Source organism: Bos indicus, chromosome 12, assembly GCF_029378745.1.
Source record: "Bos indicus isolate NIAB-ARS_2022 breed Sahiwal x Tharparkar chromosome 12, NIAB-ARS_B.indTharparkar_mat_pri_1.0, whole genome shotgun sequence".
NCBI classification, from domain to species: domain Eukaryota; kingdom Metazoa; phylum Chordata; class Mammalia; order Artiodactyla; family Bovidae; genus Bos; species Bos indicus.
Window position 1 is genome coordinate 50,168,343 of NC_091771.1, and position 21,582 is coordinate 50,189,924.

The window sequence follows — 21,582 nt, forward strand, 5'->3', positions numbered from 1 at the left end:
ATGCCTTAAAGCTTGCCTGCTTCCCTTGGTGATGAAGGTTTTGATAATTTAATTTATTTTTCTGGTCTCCCTGAAAACTAAATACTGGCTAGAGCAGGAAGTCACAAAAGCTCTCGACTCCACAGTGGTCAGAACAGGGACAGGGGAATTTGGTTCCAGTTTCTGGAGAGAGGTTTGGACTTACCTGCACTGCTCACTGGAGCTCTGCCTCAGAAGAGGGGAGCGAACCCCATGGGCCTTCCCATCCTGCAAATTCAGCTTCCTCTTCGTGCTTGAAGGTGGGTGGCTGAATGTGTGGGCCCGTCTTCGAAATTGCGGGGAGTCGGAATCCTCCTCAGGGAACGTCTGCCAAGCTGAGGACAGGGGGGAAGCTGGCGGGGTCCCTGGCGGAGAGTCTCCTGGCGAGTAGTCCTGAAACGCAAGAAGTCAGGCCTTTCTTTCCTACATGGATCATGGCAGACCTGTTCAGACACAGCTCAAAAGGGACAGAGTGTCTCTTCTGCCTCCTGAGTCATGAGAAACTGTTGTGGTTTTTTTTTTTTTTTACTCAATCCATGCTGAAGCCTAATCACTATCACCACAGCCCATTTCTTCTGATAAGCAGCTGTAAGACAGCATCCGTAAAGATAGGCCAGAAAGTGAAAGGGATGATAAGAAAAGGTATTCTTCCCTCTCACCCCTTATGGTAAAATGCTACAAAGCTACTATACTCTTCTTGTTACCAGAAAGATGAAAAGAGATCCTGACCAAAAGAGGGTGGAGTCTGTATTCATATATCTACTGATTTCCGTGACATCTCAGTTGCACGCTTCCTGTACTGTCAAACAATATAACAACGCTTAAGGGTCCAAGTCTCATGGCAAAGACGTCAGGAAAATAAAATAAAACCTGTTAAGTATCCTCCCTCACAGTGGATGTTTCTATCTAACTACGTGGTCCCTGAGGTAAAAAAATTTTTAAAGACATGAAAAACAGGAAATGAATGAAAAGTGAGCTATGCCGGAATGCCTCTCATACTGCATGGGTGGACAACATAAATCTTTCAATTTAGACAAGTATGCTGTTTATACTCTCCAGAACGGGCTCTGCTGTAGAAATCTGTAGCTTGATAAACATGGGTTAGGGCTCATGGACTCATAACTGTCCTCAATTCTACCCACAAAAAGTTAAGTGAAAATATTTTAGTATTTTTCCATTAAAAACAAATAGGTTGCATCTGCCTCAGGTTACATGTTACAGGAAACAGGAAACCAAACCTAGTGAGAATTGCCTATGAGATAAAGAAGAGCCTAATGTTGCAGTTAAAAGGGTTAAACATAGGGGAGGGGGAAGTAATATGAGGAGAGAACAAAAGATCACCCTATAAGTACAGTAATTATAGGGTTCCTTTTTCTATGGCTTTGGATCAATAGTTGTTCAAATACTGTTCCCCAAAATATACTATCTCCAAACAGTCAAAAGCCTGAGAAAACAGAGTTAGTCAGCCAAAACTGTGTTCTGTCCCACCAAGAGAAAGCTTCAGTTGAATAGACAGAAATGTCGACTAAAAAAAGATGTACAACTTGAGAGTTGTGAATTAAGTTTTATTTGGGGCAAAATGAGGACTGCAGCCCAGGAGGCAGCATCTCAGATGTATGACCTTAAATTCATGGTTAACACCAGGCTATGGTCATTTAAGTTTAAAGGCTCCTCTATGTTGGGAATGGTTAAATCATACTAAAAATGATTAATCTAGTAATTATGACACAAGGCTGGGTACTTTATGAACTATGCCTGTTATTACCCTTAGAGAGAGTGATTGGTATGGAACTCAGTGGATTTGTGGTACTAATTTATGGCCTTGACATTTACTGGGATGGATACGAAGGTGTAACCAGGGATTCCCATGAATTTAAGGTCATACATGTTAACAAATTAGAGGTAACCCCAACCAACCTATCACTGGTATGACCCCAGTGGGTCAAAGATCTGTATTCTACTAGTATGACCATTTAGCAGCTTTTGTGTGTGTGTGTGCGTGCATGTGCCTTCAATGGGGTTCGAGGATGTAATTGACCATATCTAAGCCTTAACATCACTGCAGATGGTGACTGCAGCCATGAAACTAAAGGACGCTTACTCCTTGGAAGGAAAGTTATGACCAACCCAGATAGCATATTCAAAAGCAGAGATATTACTTTGCCAACAAAGGTCCATCTAGTCAAGGCTATGGTTTTTCCTGTGGTCATGTATGGATGTGAGAGTTGGACTGTGAAGAAGGCTGAGCGCCGAAGAATTGATACTTTTGAACTGTGGTGCTGGAGAAGACTCTTGAGAGTCCCTTGTACTGCAAGGAGATCCAACCAGTCCATTCTAAAGGAGATTAGTACTGGGTGTTCATTGGAAGGACTGATGCTAAAGCTGAAACTCCAGTATTTTGGCCACCTCATGCGAAGAGTTGACTCATTGGAAAAGACCCTGATGCTTGGGAGGGATTGGGGGCAGGAGGAGAAGGGGACAACAGAGGGAGATTGAACCCCATGCTGCTACAGCTGTTGACCTTCAACAGCCCCTGAGGGAGTCCATAGTGGAGTGAGGCACTCTGTGCTCCAGGGAATCTGGTGGGACAGGTCTTTAGATAGTTGGATGTTTTTAGGAACAGATTTTATTATCTCAATCCTTGCATCTCTTCATATCTAGAGGAGGATTAAATCCCTTCATGGTGACATCAGATCCTCCTGACTAACAAAAACCCTTTTGTAAAACCCTTTTGTGGCTCAGTGCTTATGGTATTGAACTTCCCCTTCACCAAAACCTTATATTGTCTTTCCCCCACTGCTGCTTTGGAGCAGTCTCTCACAGCTATCTGAGATGCTGCCTCCCAGGCTGCAGTCCTCATTTTGCCCCAAATAAAACTTAACTCACAACTCTCAAGTTGTAGATCTTTTTTTAGTTGACAGAAAGGAGCTAATATACAGAATCTTCTTTGAAATAATAAAGGCTCATGAGTTATTTTTAGAAGTCATGAAGGACTCATAACAAAATAACTAACCAGGCATAATACCATATTAGTGTTTGTTTTTGCCAAGTTGAAACAGCAGAAAAAAAGGAGAGCTCCAGGTGCATACCTTCTCTGAAGCAACACTGTTGGATCGTTCAAAGCTGTCCACACTTCCAAGCCGACCTCTCATTCTGTTAGCTCCCTGTGTGAAGAGTAAAATTAAATCATTCACACGGTTTGAATTTTTACTTTGAAATTATAAAAGGCAGCTGTCTGTTTGTGTTAGTATGAAATTCATCTTTTGGGGGTTCACTCAAATTTGTTGGCAGCACTGGTCATAGCAAACACCCTCTTCCAACAACACAGGAGAAGACTCTACACATGGACATCACCAGATGGTCAATACTGAAATCAGATTAATTATATTCCTTGCAGCCAAAGATGGAGAGGCTCTATACAGTTAGCAGAAACAAAACTGGGAGCTGACTGTGGCTCAGATCACGAGCTCCTTATTGCCAAATTTAGACTGAAGTTGAAGAAAGTAAGGAAAACCACTAGACCATTCAGGTATGATCTGAATCAAATCCCTTACGATTATACAGTGGAAGTGACAGATAGATTCAAGGGATTAGATCTGATAGAGTGCCGAAGAACTATGGACTGAGGTTCCTGACACTGTACAGGAGGCAGGGATCAAGACCATCCCCAAGAAAAAGAAATGCGAAAAGGCAAAATGGTTGTCTAAGGAAGCCTTACAAATAGCTGAGAAAAGAAGAGAAGTGAAAGGCAACAGAGAAAAGGAAAAATATACCCATTTGAATTCAGAGTTCCAAAGAATAGCAAGGAGAGATAGATAAGAAAGCCATCCTCAGTAATTAATGCAAAGAAATAGAGGAAAACAATAGAATGGAAAAGACCAGAGATCTCTTCAAGAAAATTAGAGATACCAGGGGAACATTTCATGCAAAAATGGGCACAATAAAGGACAGAAATGATATGGATCTAACAGAAGCAGAAAATATTAAGAAGAGGTGACAAGAATACACAGAAGAACTATACAGAAAAAATCTTCATGACCCAGATAATCACGATGGTGTGATCACTCACCTAGAGCCAGACATTCTAGAATGAGAGGTCAAGTGGGCCTTAGAAAGCATCACTATCAACAAAGCTAGTGGAGGTGATGGAATTCCAGTTGAGCTATTTCAAATTCTGAAAGATGATGCTGTGAAAGTGCTGCACTCAATATGCCAGCAAATTTGGAAATGCAGTAGTGGCCACAGGACTGGAAAAGGTCAGTTTTTGTTTCAATCCCAAAGGCAATGCCAAAGAATGCTCAAACTACTGCACAATTTCACTCATCTCACACGCTAGCAAAGTAATGCTCAAAATTCTCCAAGCCAGGCTTCAACAGTATGTGAACCATGAACTTCCAGATGTTCAAGCTGGATTTAGAAAAGGCAGAAGAACCAGCGATCAAATTGCCAATATCCGCTGGATCATTGGAAAAGCAAGAGAGTTACAGAAAAACATCTACTTCTTCCTTATTGACTATGCCAAAGCCTTTGACTGTGTGGATCACAACAAACTGTAGAAAATTCTTAAAAGAGATGGGAATACCAGACCACCTGACCTGCCTCCTGAGAAATCTGTATAGCAAGTTAAGAAGCAACAGTTAGAACGGGACATGGAACAACAGACTGGTTCCAAATTGGGAAAGGAGTTCGACAAGGCTGTATACTGTCACCCTTCTTATTTAACTTACATACAGAGTACATCATGAGAAATGCCAGACTGGATGAAGCACAAGCTGGAATCAAGACTGCTGGGAGAAATATCAATAACCTCAGATATGCAGATGACACCACCCTTATGGCAGAAAGCAAGGAAGAACTAAAGAGCCTCTTGATGAAAGTGAAAAGAGGAGAGTGAAAAAGTTGGCTTAAAGCTCAACATTCAGAAAACGAAGATCATGGCATCTGGTCCCATCACTTCATGGAAAATAGATGGGGAAACAATGGAAACAGTGAGAGACTTTATTTTGGGGGGCTCCAAAATCACTGCAGATGGTGACTGCAGCCAGGAAATTAAAAGGCGCTTGCTCCTTGGAAGAAAAGTTATGACCAACCTAGACACCATATTAAAAAGCAGAGACATTCCTTTGCCAACAAAGGTCCGTCTAGTCAAAGCTTTGGTTTTTCCAGTAGTCATATGGATGTGAGAGTTGGACTATAAAGAACGCTGAGTGCTGAAGAACTGATGCTTTTGAACTGTGGTGTTGGAGAAGACTCTTGAGAGTCCCTTGAACTGCAAGGAGATCCAACCAGTCAATCCTAAAGGGAGATCAGTCCTGGGTGTTCATTGGAAGAACTGATGCTGAAGCTGAAACTCCAATATTTTGGCCACCTGATGCAAAGCACTGACTCATTGGCAAAGATCCTGATGCTGGGAAAGTATGAAGGTGGGAGAAGAAGGGGACAACAGAGGATGAGATGGTTGGATGGCATCACTGACTCGGACATGAGTTTGAATAAGCTCTGGGAGCTGGTGACAGACAGGAAAGACGGGTATTCTGCAGTCCATGGGGTCACAAAAGAGTTGGACATGACTGACAACTGAGCTGAACTGAACTGAACTGATTAACAGCCATTCCAGCATGGTAAACAGAACTGTTCACCATCTATTTCCATTATTTATAAATCAGCCATCAGATAACCAAATACTCAGACCAAGCTACTGAAGTGGCTTTGGTTACAGGGTTAAACTTATTCACATATAAGATGAGAGAGTTCCATGAACGTGATGTCACAAAGAGGTAAACACACGTGGAAAGTAAAGCACAGCAAACCACAACAGTTATAAAGAAAATGGCTTATTACATACAGCTCCCTATAAGCTAGATCATAACTTACATTATAGGATGATAATAAGCACAGGTTAAAAAAAAAAAAACGCATCCTAAAATGTATGAATTTATCTTCATTCATTATTCCATAAAACAAAACTACTTCAGGAAAGCACTTCTCTCCAGAAGACCAGATAAAAGTCTGCTTCGGTATTGGTGGATTGGTTCTTTACTTTCTTTTTACACAGTCCCTTCATATGGATTTCACAGATGATCTAAGAAAAGAACCAAAGAGATCATCTCATCTATTTCCCTCACTTTACATAGGAAGAAACTGAAGCCAAGTATTGAAGGAAAGAAGACGGAAAGGCTGGTTGGGAACCACATCACATAGAAGGTCTTAGGAGACAAAATAGCAGACTAAGAAGTTCTACATAACTCTAAAATACATGGGAAAGTTCTGAAAAGAGTAACTAGAAATACATCAAGTCGGTGTGACAGTGACTCTGCACAATGAAAAAACACCCAATATTTTTATAGTGCTCTACAACATTAAAGACTGTCTCCAAACATTCTTGGGTTTCATTTGGTGGGGAGGGAAAAGGCATTAAGCTTCACTTTAATTTTTAATCAAAGTAATACCTACACAAAGCTTCAAAAGTCAAACTAGGGACTTCCCTGGTGGTCTAGTGGTTAAGAATTCACCTTCCAATGCCAGGGACGCAAGTTTGATACCCAGTTGGGGAACCAAGATCCACAATGCCAAGGGGCATCTAAACCCACGTGCCACAATTGCAGAAGCCTCCATGTGCTTCAACGAAGACCCAGCACAACCAAAAAAAAAGTCAAACTGTACTACAAAACTTATAACGATAAATGACAATCACCAGATCCGTCTCTCATACACTGAATCCCATTCTTCAAAAGTAAGCACTTGAAATTAAATTTATGTTAATCCTTCTGTTGTTCATTTTAATGCTTTTGTTGTCCAGTCGTCAAGTTGTGTCCAACTCTTTGCAACCCCATGGACTTGCAACCCCCAAGCACACCAGGCTTCTCTATCCCTCACCATTGAGTTGGTGGTACCTTCCAACAATCTTATCCTCTGTCGTCCCCTTCTCCTCCTGTCTTCAATCTTTCCCAGCATCAGGGTTTTTTCCGGTGAGTCAGCTGTTCGCATCAGGTGGCCAAAGTATTGGAGCTTCAGGCACTATCTATTGACCTCCTACTCTGGAAGATGAGACTTTAGTTCTAACTTCATTCAGTCAGTCAGTTCAGTCATGTCCAACTCTTTGCAACTGCATGAACCGCAGCATACCAGGCCTCCCTGTCCATCGCCAACTCCCGGAGCTTACCCAAACTCATGTCCATTGAGTCAGTGATGCCATCTAACCATCTCATCCTCTGTAGTCCCCTTCTCCTCCTGCCTTCAATCTTTCCCAGCATCAGCGTTTTTTCAAATGAGTCAGCTCGTCACATCAGGTGGCCAAAGTATTGGAGTTTCAGCTTCAACATCACTCCTTCATTACCCATCACCATACACAATTCTCTCTTTCCTTCTTTTCCCAGTAAACTTAGATCACAAGTTTCAGTTAAACTAACACTTGGTTCTTAGATTTTTAGACCTTGTAAATATTGTCTGCACCTGAGCTACATACATATTTCACTATTAATACAACTAACATCTTGTACAATTTGTTTTTCAGGGAATCACCTGAAACGAGTGAAAAGTGTTAGTCATTCAGTCGTGTCCGACTCTTTGCAATGCCATTGACTGTAGTCCACCAGGCTCCTCTGTCCATGGAATTCTCCAGGCAAGAATACTGGAGTGCGTAGCCATTCCCTTCTCCAGGGGATCTTCCCGACCCAGGGACTGAACCCAGGTCTCCTGCATCGCAGGCAGATTCTTTACCATCTGAGCCACCAGGTAAGTCCCATAACTACCTGAGTAATCACTAACTTATTACTACTAATTTATTTGTTTATCATTTATTTATCACCATCAGGGCTTCCCAGGTGGTGCTGGTCGTAAGTAACTCGGCTGCCAGTGTAGGAGATGCAAAGGACATGGGTTCAATCCCTGGGTCGGAAAGATCCCCTGGAGGAGGGAATGGCTACCACTCTAGTATTCTTGCCTGGAGAATCCACGGACAGAGGAGCCTGGAGAGCTACCGTCCATAAGGTCGCAGAGAGCCGGACACAACTGAGGCAGCAGCACCAACAAACCACATTATGGGCATCCATCACATAATGCGTCAATCACATTTTTTCTTTTTCTTTGAGCAAGCCATTTTTGAGACTTCTGTCTTCCTGTCCCAGTCTGGACTGGTAGAAATTCAGGTTTGCCAAATAGATGTTTCCAGTATTCTCCTTCACTATCAACCTAGAAATTTCCTTTGATGCTATCCTATGTTGAAAATTCTGTTTCCCTGGGCCATGTCTTCCTCTTTTTCAGCTTACTTCTTCATTTTAGCAGAACATAGATTCCAGGTGCTTTCTGAGAAAGGGAGACTGGGAAGTATTTTTTTAAATGTATCAATATATGTCTGTAAATGCCTTTGTTCTTTATTTATACTACACTAATAGTTGTGCTGAATATACAGTTCTGCTTGGAAACATTCCTTCAGGCTATGTCAGCAGTGCTCAAGTGTCTTCTGGTATAGAAGTCTAATGTCATTGTGACCTGACCCATACGACCCTGTTATTTCTCTATGGAGCAGAATCTAAGCTTACCCTTGGGCATTATGAAATTTCACAATGAGTTGCCTTGGCATGGCTTTGTTCAGTCTTTCTATTGTGTATTTCCTGAGTCCATTAAAGTTTGAAACATGTCCATTAGCTCTGAGAAATTTTTTCAATGATTTCTATGAAAATTTCTGCATGTATTTTCTTTCTGGAACTCCTACCCCTTGGCTTTTGGACCTCCAGATAGATTCTTTAACTGTTTACATTGTTCTCTTATTTTCCATTTCTTTCTCATTTTGCTTTACTTTCTGGAAGATTTTTTTCAACTTAGTTTCATTGTCTTCTATTGAATTTCTCTTTTTATGTTCACTATCAGAAAGTTATAAAAGTTCTATCCTGTTCTTAACTGCCTCTTTGTATTTATGGTAGCCCATCTTGTTTCATAGAAGCAATACTTATTCTCATATGTATATATATCACATATATATGTGTGTGTATATATCAATTATAGTTTTCTATCTCTGGTGGCTCTGTCAATACCAGCTATATCAATCATAAAACTAATAGCTGCATCTAATATTACCAAATGCTTACCATGTGCCAGGTATTATGTAAAGTATTCTATCAGGCATTACCTCATTAATCCCCACAACAGTTCTAATGAGGTAGATACTTAATTTGGCTCAACTTTATAGATAAGGAGACTGAAGTTCTGGTAGCTGAAGTAGCCAACATTTACACAGTTTAAAGACTGAGGAGCAATTTGAATTCAGGGAGGACAACTTTAAAGTGAGGCTCTTGAGCTCAATACTATTTCCTAAAGATAGAGCTTTGTGAAAAGTAAAATTACAAATAAAACCAATTAGCCTACATTAGCTGTGTGATTTTATAAATGTCCTAGAATTTGATCAAGGCTCTTTCAGTTCTTCGGTTCTATACTATAACATGATAAACTATACATGTGGCTGATAAATCATGGGGTTTGAGTTTGTGGGCAAGAAAAATGGGCCATGTCGCTTTCTGCTATTTTTTTAGCTGCTACTTATATGTCAACTGGCCTGGTTATTTTAGGCTATTTGCTCACGATAGAGAAAGCATTCAGATGGACATCAAACCATTTCCATTGTTAAAAAAACATTGTCACACATATTACTTGTAGGAGTGTTTCATCCACAAATTTTTCTTAAACACAAAGAAAAATAAACTTACTTTACAATTTACCACAATTGTTAACTCACACATTTTAACAAATAAGGACAATGGCTATTACTCTGAAGAAAACATAAAATAAGGACTTTTTCCCAACTCACACTTTATATTAATAGCTCTCTTTTAGAATAATAATATACTAGTAAATATTCCTCTTTTGAAAAACTTCAATTTGAGAAAAAGCAACAGACAAACAACAAGAATACAAGACTCCATCATCTCATTTTTGAACAGATAGCTTTTTCAGTTTTACTACATTATGATTTAGTAACGCATGTGTCAAGCCTTTTCCTTTGGACTCACTTTTTAATTGTTTATGAACTGAGCTTTAAAGCATTTTGAAAATGTATCCTATTTCATAAACAGCTATCGTTCATTAAATGAAATATTCCAGCATTTAAAAATAGCAGCAATTATGAGCCGAACTATGACTGGAGGGTCAACTTTCTACTGTATCACTCAGAGAGAAAAAAAATAAACTGACAAGTTTTAGAAGTAGGCAAAACCCATTTTCTATGTAACCTCTGAAACAACATGGTTAGCTGCCAGCCTTTCCAAGAAGTCCATTCTTCTGCATATGTTGCAAGTAAGACCTTGTTAGGTCACATAATTTATGGCATTTGGCAGCACTTTGGGACACAAAAGCTACAGTATCCACCTTGACCAGAATAGACTGGCAGTGCCCTGGCTGGAAATTCATTACAGCTGATCAAGGCTATGGAGCGGCACTTCAAAGTCCGTCACGTAAGTACTGTGCGGAATGCCAAGGTACTCGGTAGGATAATACCCTTGTGTCATTTGCCAATGACAGGTTCCAGGGCTGACCACTGCTGTATGTACCACCTCATATCCACAGTGTGACATTTTCCCAACATTCTGACATTTCATCCTCACGGCAATGGGCTCAATCAGAATGGATGGGAAATGTTTTCCCATTTCACAAGTGGAGAAAAAACTGTTTAGAAAGGTAAATAATTTGTCCAAAGTCATAAATATAAAACGTGCTTGGGCAAGATCTTGAATTCAGATCCCTGACCACCCCATAAATGATCAGTCTACTAAAATTCTCACTAAACACATGGGAGAGAGGGAGAAGAGAGAGGGAAAGACTGAGAGAGAAAGAAAGAACCTAACTGATTTATAAATGTTGAAGACAAGGAGATAAGGAAGTTTTATGAGAAGTTACATTAACACACTTCTGATAAATCTTCTAGAGGCTTTTTCCTAGGTTCTGTTTTCTGCTAATAAAATAACAGCATTGTCAGATGACCATGACTGCTGTAGGGCTTTTGTTAAAATTAGAAGACTCTCCATCATTAATAGAAATACCCATAAAGGATTTTGAGTTCTAGCAGAGAAATAAAAATAAGAATACCAGACATCAGAAGTCACTGTTCCAATGTACTACTGCGTTGACTTTCCTGCCCTTAACACTTTGGAAGATAACAGGTAGTTATTTTGTAGACTGTATCTCAAAGTGGGTTTGTTGATGTTTCCTTATGATTGGATTCAAGCATTGCCCCTCTGGCAGGAATACCACAGAAGTGCTTCTGTATTCTTTGTAGCACAGGATTTTAATTTTGTCCATTGTTGATGACGTTCCATTTGTCAAGGTGCCTGTCAGCCTTTTTCATCATAAAGTTACTATTTTCCCCTTTGTAATTACTAAGTATTCATTCTATCCAGTAAATATCCTGATAATGATCAAGTTGTCAATTTATTTTTCACATCCGAATAGACTCAGTTTCCTTTCATACAGGAAATGGATACCCACTCTAGCATTCTTGCCTGAAGAATTCCATGGACAGAGGGGCCTGGCAGGCTGCAGGCCATGCAGTCACTGAGAGTCGGACACAAGTGGGCGACTAAGCGCCTTAGTACCTTCCTGTTATACAACAGGCTACTGTCTGTCGCCGTCAACTATTCTGACGCTTAAATTGTCTCAGATGTCACCACTGGAATCCTTCAAGGTGTTTATGTCTTTGTGACATCCTGCCATCTCTCTTTGACAACTTCTTTATTATCTAGAATGCCAAGGTGCTCTGGACTTATCTTGTAATTTCCATATAGTCCTGGAACTAGCCATTTCTGCCAGGATCCTGGTTCCCTCTTTGTTTCTGTACAGAAACCGAAATCCGAGTCCTAAATCAAAAATCTGGTCACCCAAACAGACTTTAACCTGGTCACCCAACCAGGCTTAATGTATTATCTGACATATATAGAAAAGCTGTCCCCAGTGCCTATCAGTGGACCATATATACACATTTATACACATACACATATATTAATACACATATTACATACATATTATATGTATATGTATAATATATGTATATATTATTCTATTGCTCAAAACAGAAAAACCAAGATTCCATACCGCTATCTCTGAGTTGAATTCAACAGCAGCAGAATTCATTCTAATTCCCTCTCCCCTTTTAACTTTGTAATTCCCTTCTCCCAGAATCCCACTATCCTTCAACATTTACATATTTGGTCAGTTCCCTGTATGTAACCAATCCGCACAATTGGCACCTCACCCTCTCCTCACCCCACCCAGCTCCAGCAGCCCCACACAAGGCACCATCCTTGTACTGGGCACCTGGAATGCTTTCTCCCCTCCACTCTGCCTCTGACACCCTGCACTGAGCCATCCTGCTTCGGGGCACCCTCTTCACCTGCTCATGCTCCACTTGTAGAAACCAGACTGCCCCCACAGGCTGACAGCCTCCTCACCACACTCTGGTTTCTGCACGCTGCATTGGGACACCCACCCCCGCCACCACATACAGCACCCATTCAGGCTGTCTCCCTGCCCTGGGCCACTGTGTCTCCTCTGCCTTACAGACCCAAGACATATACCTTGCTATGTCTTGTCTAGTAGCTTCAGGAGTGAACTGTTTAGGAAGATGAAAATGAAGAGGAAAAGAAATCACTATGCTATTTTTTTTTAATTTAAGTTTATTTATTTTAATTAGAGGCTAATTACTTTATAATATTGCATTGGTTTTGCCATGCATCAACACTATGCTATTTTTAAACAGAATAAATAAATTCACTGAAGAATACACACATTTCTGTTAAACTACAGCTAAATTTTTTTCATTTTATTTTTAAGTGGAGGATAATTATAATATTGCGATGGTTTCCTTCCATGGAAGCAATCTAAATGTCCATTGAAAAAGGAAGGATAAAGAAGTTGTGGTAGATATACACAATGGAGTATTACTCAGCTATAAAGTGAAATGCATTTAAGTCAGTTCTAATGAGGTAGATGAACCTAGAGCTTATCATACAGAGTGAAGTAGGTCAGAAAAAGGAAGACAAATATAATGTTTAATGCATACATATGGAATCTAGAAATGCTTAAAGTTTCCAGCATTCCCTCTCAGCTCCTAAGAATCAGTAAAAGAAAGACCTCCATTATAACTTTAAATGGTAAATGATAAAAAGTTCATACAGGATTGGACATCAATATTCTATTTCCCCTCTTTATACATATATCTCAACTACTAAATGACTACTGTTCAAATTCAGACAGAAGACACATAAGAATAAATCTAGATCTGAGAATAAAACTTATTTTGAGAGATTATTTTAAATAAGTATGAACTAACTTAAAGTTATCTTAGTAGTTTTTTTTTTTTTAAAGGAAATCTTCTGTAAGCCAGTTGAGAATGAAGCAGAGTAATTAGACAACACATAATATCTTGAAGAGCCTCAGTTTAATCTTACCCTTGAGAAGATATTTTCCAGGGAGCTAGTTAAGGATCTCTTAGCTTTATTTTTCAGAATGTCAAGTTTGAACCTTCCACTGCTTGTCGCATTTTCCGGGATTGTACTATTTGAAATAGTCTATGGAAAGAAAAACATTAATTTTGGTTTGGAAAAACTCAAGGTTAAATGAAGCTTTAAAAACAGGCTTATGATTAAACCATTAAAAAGCACAAGAATTCTTCTGGAGCTCTATTAAAGAAGTAATAATTTAGGTTCCACATCATAAGCACACAGATTATAAGCAAATGGGTTTAATTTTTAATATTATAAGTAATAAAAAGATAGAAATAAGATCTTTGATTTATGCCTTTCCTCTCTGCTAATATATTCCTGCTGCATTTAACAAAAACTAAAGATGTCACTTTTTACTGCTGTTATTTTGATTAATAACTATAATCATGCCTTTCCAAATTGCATACTTTATATCCAAATTACCAAGGAAAACACAAGAAACAGTTTTCAAAGAACAAAGAATCTTTTAGTAAAGCTGGATTCTGCTAATGCCTTTGTTATAATTCACTTTTCATTTGCGAGTGGGTCATCTATCTTTTTGATCAGCAAGTACTCCCTGACAGTACTAAACTGTATGAGAACCTACAATATGTCCACTATATAAATTGAGATTCTCTAAATATTTTATCCTATACAGACATAAAAAACTACTATGTATATCACACGGTTCTTCGTGCCAGAAAACTTCCAAAAGAGAACACTTATCCTTTGCTTGTGGAGGAAATATTCTCACATTTAACAGTGAAAAGAAGCAACACATAAGTATCAAACATGGAACCATGAGCTGTGGCTCTCAATGGTTAGGAAGAAAAAGATACACAGGATTTATTGCGGGCAGGGAAAAAAAAAAAGGGTGAAGACTTTCCCAACACTGGGAATGATGTTGGCAAAATCATAAAGGCTGGGATGCTCACAGGATGGGATGTCAGTACAGATAGTTGACTAAAACAGAAGGAAGTGAGTGGAAAGTGGGAAAGTGAAGCTGGAGATAAAACCTTGATCTTAAATGCTGGGTAATTAGGAAGAATCACTGATTACAATTTATAAGCTGAAGAACATCACTGTGAAAGTAATGTTTGGGGAAAATTTATGTGAAAAGAGTGTTCAAAAGTCATCCAAAGGACTGGGAAATCAGAGACTGGAAGATCAGATAGGAGGCTTCAGCACAGTCTACACAGGAGACAACAAAGGTCTGTAGTGGAGTTGGCGCCACAGGATCTTCTAAGGAGTTACTGATAAAAGAAACACGGCTGCCATCCAAAAGGAAGGAAAACAATGGATCGGAATGTGGGCTGGACTGGGTTCTGGCTATGTATAAGGACTAAGATGACTCATTATTCTAAGGCTTCGGGGGGAATGACACGACTGAGATGGGGAAATCGTATTGTCACCGAGCACAATGCCTGACAGAGCAGCTCCTCAGTGAATCTGCTGTTGTTTAGTCTCTAATCCACGTCCCACTCTTTGCTACCCCATGGACTGTAGCCCGCCAGGCTCCTCTGTCCATGGGATTCTCCAGGCAAGAATACTGGAGTGGGTTGTTATTTCCTTCTCCAGGGGATCTTCCCAACCCAGGAATCAAACATACATCTCCTATACTGCAGGCAAGTTCTTTACCACTGAACCACCTGGGAACCCACTCAGTGAATACTAGTGGAAAGAAGAAAGGAAAAGAAAGAACAAAGGAGAGCAAGAGGAAGGAATTTAAGTATACTGGCAGGAAAACATACATAAATTGTTAAAATCTCCTCTGTGACCTTGAATTCTCTCCATCATATAGAAAATTTGTATCACTACTTACATACTGCCTTTGGCCTTCTGGTCAACATGACTATTATCATCAATGACTGATTTAAGCAAACCCATTAGCAGATTTTACTCTTTAAATTTCTTGACCTTCTTGTGTCATTGGACATCGTTGATCTTCTTACTTGAACTTTCTCCTACCTTGGTCATACCATAATAAATCTTTCTACCTCATTATTCCCTTTCAGTCCTTTTTTACTGGCTCCATTTTAGTTTACTCATTGCCTAAAATGTGGGTATCCCTCAGAACACCCGCCTTTGACTTCAAACCTGTGCCAAAGCTCACTGTCTTCTGTATTTATAATGTCAACTCATATTCTATGAGCACCAAATCCATTTTCTAATTATATCTCAAACACACTTGCACAATTGAATTCTTCTTTCTTATTTCCATCTTCTGCCCTACTCTTGTCTTCTTTGTGTATTTCTTAGCTATTGCACCCAGTTCTTCCAAATCTGAAACCTTAAAGTCTCTCTCAGCAAGACCCTCTCCCATCCTAAACATATCTATCCTAAGGATCATGCTTCCCAAATAGCTCTTGACTCAGTGCCTCCCTTACATCTCCAGGGCTCTAGTTTAGCCTCTCTCTAAGACAAAATAAATTTTTCATGATAGAATTATTCAATCTATTTATGTCCCAGTGCTATCTCTGTCTAAAACATTCTTATATATCATGGTACAAACCACACTGTACTTCCATTTTCACTTCATTTGATTACATGTTGGTTTTTCCTTCTAAACAGTTAGAGGTCAGAAAAGAGCTGTCATTATTCATCTCTATTGCCTAGTACATAGTATGCACTTGATAAATGAATCACTTCCAACACAGTCTATTACCAGAGTCTCCCAATTTGAAAATGTGACTTCGGTCCTGGCACTGTCAACCCCCTCACTCACCAACCAGCCCCACAAACCGACCATCACTATGACAGAAGAATTATCTCTTTAAAGTACAAATCTGATTTTCTCTTGCTCTTACCTGAAATCCTTCAATGACAAAGTCAGGCATAGCACTTAAGGCTCTTTATCATCTCACCACTGCTTAGCCTCCAGCCTTATCACTCATCAATTCCCAGTTCAGTTCAGTTCAGTCGCTCAGTCGTGTCCGACTCTGTGACCCCATGAATCGCAGCACACCAAGCCTCCCTGTCCATCACCAACTCCCGGAGTTCACTCAAACTCGCATCCATTGAGTCGGTGATGCCATCCAGCCATCTCATCCTCTGTTGTCCCCTTCTCCTCCTGACCCCCAAGCAAACCCTAAAAAGCCAGTATGTCCTTGGAAGGCCTGCAAGGAGTATGTTCACTCATGGTGACAAAGTTACCACTTAACTGCTCAGTGTTCCTTCTTAAAACACAAATCCTCAACTGTTCTGATTAGAAAATTTTATCTCCCCTAAAATTCCAGCCCCACCCTCCCCCCAAAATCTCTTCCTCTCCAATTCTTTCATGCTTTCCTCTTCCCTCACTCTCTGCTCTGGTTCCAAAGCAAACACATAGCCACTTCGTGTTCACTGCACATTCTTTTAAAAAGCTATCTTGTTGCCTGTACTACATGTATCTATTAATATTTATGGTCACAAAGAGTCAGAAAGGACTGAGCAACTAACACTTTTCACTTTTAATATTTAGGCTTGCATTCCCTTTTGGATTATTTGAGGTCCTCTCTGCAGGCTGCATCATCATTGATGTCTTTTTTGTCACATTAACATATAGCTTGGCTCATAGAAAGTCCTCTAGAAGTACTTGTACAATAAATAATTAAGGAATCACTTATCACATGGTATGTGATTTGTTCTGAATAAAATGAAATAAAAATATAACCTGAATTAGTGTTGAGGTAAATATGTCATAATTTCCTTAGATGTCATTGCCACTGGTCTTGCTTTATCTACATGCAGCTGAGAACACATTCTAAACCACGTGCACAGAAACATCATCCCTTAGTTTGCAGTCAGGAGAGCTGTTTCCATGACATTACTTCTTCTTTGCATGTTTGCCTTCTACCGCTCAAGGCTGTCTAAGTTTTTAATGAAATAAGATGTTCATATGGATTTGAAATAAAATAATGGATTAGTATTACTAAAATACGTACATTCGTTCTAAATCATGAGCATTTGCTATCACTGGTTTTCTATCAAAATTCACAATTTTTTTACATTTTAAAAGCATCACAATTTTATCTCCATGTGCCAATGCTCGCTAAAATTTACTATAAAATTTCTGAGATGCTAGGAGGAAAAGGATGATTAGGGCTTAACCCTAAAGATGAGAACACAAAGCAAAGAAACTCCTTTTACAACTTCTATGAAATTTTGATTGAATATATGAAAAAAACAAAAATCAGTCAGGGAGCAAACGTCTCACCAATGGGCCTTCCCCGATATGAACATGTGTCTTCTGCTTGGCTTCGCATAGCTGCCTCAGATGTAAAATCACAAGTTCATTCTCCTCCTGGTCATTGACTGCCTTCATTTTCTGTTGAAGACAGACCAACAGCACATTATGGGAAGACAACGTCCACTGTTTTATTCTCACTTAATTTTATCTGTCTGGTAGACAAACATAAATAAAGCTAAGCACATAGCTGCTCTTAGGAACAAAAGGGATTCTAGTAACTATCAGAGAATATAGTGGGATACCTATCTTTCGTTTCATATAGAGAAATGGAAAAAGGAACTCAAAAAACAGGATCCAATTCTCATTCTTTATATCTTATTTGTGAGGACTATAAATCATGTTACCTGAACGCGTTCAAAGATGTCAGCTTGCTCGTTATCTGTCAGGGATGAGAGATGCCTCTGTATTACCAGCTTGGCTCTTGGTGGGTAGAGACCTAAGGGAAATGATCGGGATTCGTGTTAAACAGCTTCTAGCCACAGAGATATATATGTTAGTCACTCAGTTGTGTCTGATTCTTTGTGACCCCATGGACTGTAGCCTTCCAGGCCTCTCTGTCCATGGGATTTTCCTGGCAAGAATACTGGAATGGGTTGCCATTTCCTTCTCCTGGAGATCTTCCCAACCCAGGGACTGACCCAGGGAATTAGAAAGAAGAAAAGCTTCTAGAAACTTCTCAGCTCTACATTTCTTTGTGCAATATACAACAAAATGCTGGGGAAATCTGTGATCATGTTCAGAAACACTAACCCTGGGGACTGAACCCTGCACTGCTAGGCAGATTCTTTACCACTCAAATATAAATATAAATATATAAAATGCACTGCTGCCTGTCCCTTCACCAGCAGGCTCTGAAGTTAAACCTTCTCAAGGAGTTATGTCCCTGCCTACAACAAATCTTGGAACACTGCAAAGAAATAATTAAATGGAAAATCTCCTCACCAAAAGCAATGACCCCTATGAGTGATCTTGAAGTCAGACTTATTAACAAAAAATATCTCAGTTCAGTTCAGTTCAGTCGCTCAGTCGCGTCCGACTCTTTGCGACCCCATGAACCGCAGCACACCAGGCTTCCCTGTCCATCACCAATTCCCGGAGTCTACCCAAACCCATGTCCATTGAGTCAGTGATGCCATCCAACCATCTCATCCTCTGTCATCCCCTTCTCCTCTTGCCCCCAATCCCTCCCAGCATCAGGGTCTTTTCCAATGAGCCAGCTCTTCGCATCAGGTGGCCAAAGTATTGGAGTTTCAGCTTCAGGATCAGTCCTTCCAATGAACACCCAGGACTGATCTCCTTTAGGATGGACTGGTTGGATCTCCTTGCGGTCCAAGGGACTCTCAAGAGTCTTCTCCAACACCACAGTTCAAAAGCATCAATACTTTGGCGCTCAGTTTTCTTTATAGTCCAACTCTCACATCCATACATGACCACTGGAAAAACCATAGCCTTCACTAAATGGACCTTTGTTGGCAAAGTAATGTCTCCGCTTTTTAATATGCTGTCTAGGTTGGTCATAACTTTCCTTCCAAGGAGTAAGCGTCTTTTAATTTCATGGCTGCAATCACCATCTGCAGTGATTTTGGAGCCCAGAAAAATAAAGTCAGCCACTGTTTCCACTGTTTACCCATCTATTTGCCATGAAAAATAGCTTCCATGGTTAGCTGTTGATTTGGTATCATGTGTCTACACCATGAAGGTACTTCAGACACCGCTGAAGGTACTAACAAACTCAGCCATCGTAGAAACTCTTAGGTGACTATTAGCCTTGGCCAAAATCTCTAAGCTTAAAACTGGACATTCAAAAAAGAAAAAAATAACTACTAATATTAAAAAGCAGACCTGGACCTTATTAGCTAAGAAGCTCTCCCCTTTATGCAGGTCTTGGTAATGAAACTTCAAGGACATCATTACTACTTAGGGACATTTTTTAGTGTTACAATTTTCCCAACAAACTGTTTATATTCTTATATCATGTTATTCATATATCCGTTGCACTTCTACACATAATTTAGGTTAAATCCTCAGGCAAACATCTTTTCCACAAAAACATTTTTAATTTTTTAAAAGGGGAAGTGAAATTCATATTAATAATGATTTGCCTGACCATCCATTTTTCAGAAACAGATCTACATAGTTAGGGGTCACTTATAACATTGCTACTGTACTGTGATTAGAAAGAGGATATCCAGCTATTCATATTTAATGACTCTTAAATGTAGACTGCACTTTAAAATCCCTAGGAGAGATGTGCCTCAAAATATGCATTGTTTAAAAAAAAACAAAACAACTAGAATTCCTATCCTGGTGTGTAGAACATGTACAGGGCCACCACTGGACCTGTTTTAAACCACTGTGTAGTATATGATGGGAACTGGAAAGAAGAAAAGCTTCTAGAAACTTCTCAGCTCTACATTTCTTTGTGCAATATACAACAAAATGCTGTGAAAATCTGTGATCACGTTCAGAAACACTAAAATTCATTTTGATGGTGTGATGTCACACACTACCACAGCTTATTATTTGCTGGCAAAGTCTCCTCAGGCAGTACATTAAGAAACTGATTCACATAAATGGTGTTTTTTTGTTTGTTTGTTTTATGTTGTTTATTATTCCAGTATGTTATTAGCATGTGTAGGAGGACAAAAGATTAAAAAGGAGAAAAGTAAACAGGGTATTTACTTGAAGTATGTAACTAAATCTATAGCCCAGGAAGTTTCCTCAGTCTTTCATTTCAAAGGAAGAATTGCAAACAGCTGTATATTATTTATTTTCAAACTATGCATGCCCCCTACACTGCCTTGAATTTGATTTGGCTTCCAATTTGGAATCACTGATTAGTGAATTAACCAGTCCTGAGAGGTAAGTATATTATTTAGCCCTCACACAAGTTATTGTAGGAAAACAAGATTGAGGATAATTGTTCCATCTCCACAATGCTCAGCATCACTTTAGTTTCACATGCTGAGGATGGTCCTCGAGAGATGGTGCCCTCAGACACTGCTTCCTGGATTCACTCTGGTCCACCAACATGACTGTGCCACTCTTCCCGGTCTATGCCCTTAACATAGGCATAGATTATGCTGGCATATGTATCCACTCCCTTTCTTTCTTTCTTTTTCAGTACAAAAAGAACTCCATGTTAATGCAGCCAAATGTATTGACAGGACTCTATAATTCTGAGTAAGCTATATGAAATACTAATACCTGCTGGTGCTGCTGCTAAGTTGCTTCAGTCGTGTCCGACTATGTGCGACCCCATAGATGGCAGCCCACCAGGCTCCCCCGTCCCTGGGATTCTCCAGGCAAGAACACTGGAGTGGGTTGCCATTTCCTTCTCCAATGCATAAAAGTGAAAAGTGAAAGTGAAGTTGCTCAGTTGTCTCCGACTCTTAGCGACCCCAGGGACTGCAGCCTACCAGGCTCCTCCGCCATGGGATTTTCCAGGCAAGAGTACTGGAGTGGGGTGCCATTGCCTTCTCTGATACTAATATCTAGATACTCCTAAATACTTGTATATACTCCTATCTTTCTCACTTTCTACTCATATTAATTTGTGTTGAATCTCAATACAGTCCTTTTTCCAGCTTTATACTTTGTACATAACATAAGTTCAGAATCCACAGTTATCCTGCGCCAGTGAAAACAGCCTTGGGGGAAACACACTGATGCCACGGCTTCAGGACAGTGTGATCCTGAAAATCCTTGCTTTCTGATATTCTTCCAGAAAGAAACATCAAGTTGCTGTGGAATCATATTGAACAAGTTCAAATCCTGATTCTGCCCCTCCTCAGCAGTGAGGATGTGATAGTTATTACCCACTATGCATCTCAGTGCCTGTTCCTTATGAGTAAAATGAGGATTAAAAAA

General features: G+C 39.8%; 1 protein-coding gene across 7 annotated transcripts in view; it reads right to left on the reverse strand.

Moving 5' to 3' along the window:
- The window catches only part of TBC1D4 (TBC1 domain family member 4), a 210,753-nt gene that overhangs the window by 43,842 nt on the left and 145,329 nt on the right, over positions 1–21,582 (reverse strand). For 6 of the 7 annotated variants that reach the window (XM_019971563.2, XM_019971564.2, XM_019971565.2 and 3 more), the window contains exons 6-10: positions 18,057–18,148; positions 17,680–17,790; positions 13,452–13,571; positions 3,108–3,182; positions 185–411 (exon numbers count right to left, since the gene is read on the reverse strand). In XM_019971563.2, the coding sequence (XP_019827122.2) occupies positions 185–411; positions 3,108–3,182; positions 13,452–13,571; positions 17,680–17,790; positions 18,057–18,148 (625 nt within the window). The remainder of the gene's footprint in view (positions 1–184; positions 412–3,107; positions 3,183–13,451; positions 13,572–17,679; positions 17,791–18,056; positions 18,149–21,582) is intronic. The other variant, XM_070800342.1, reaches the window with a different exon arrangement.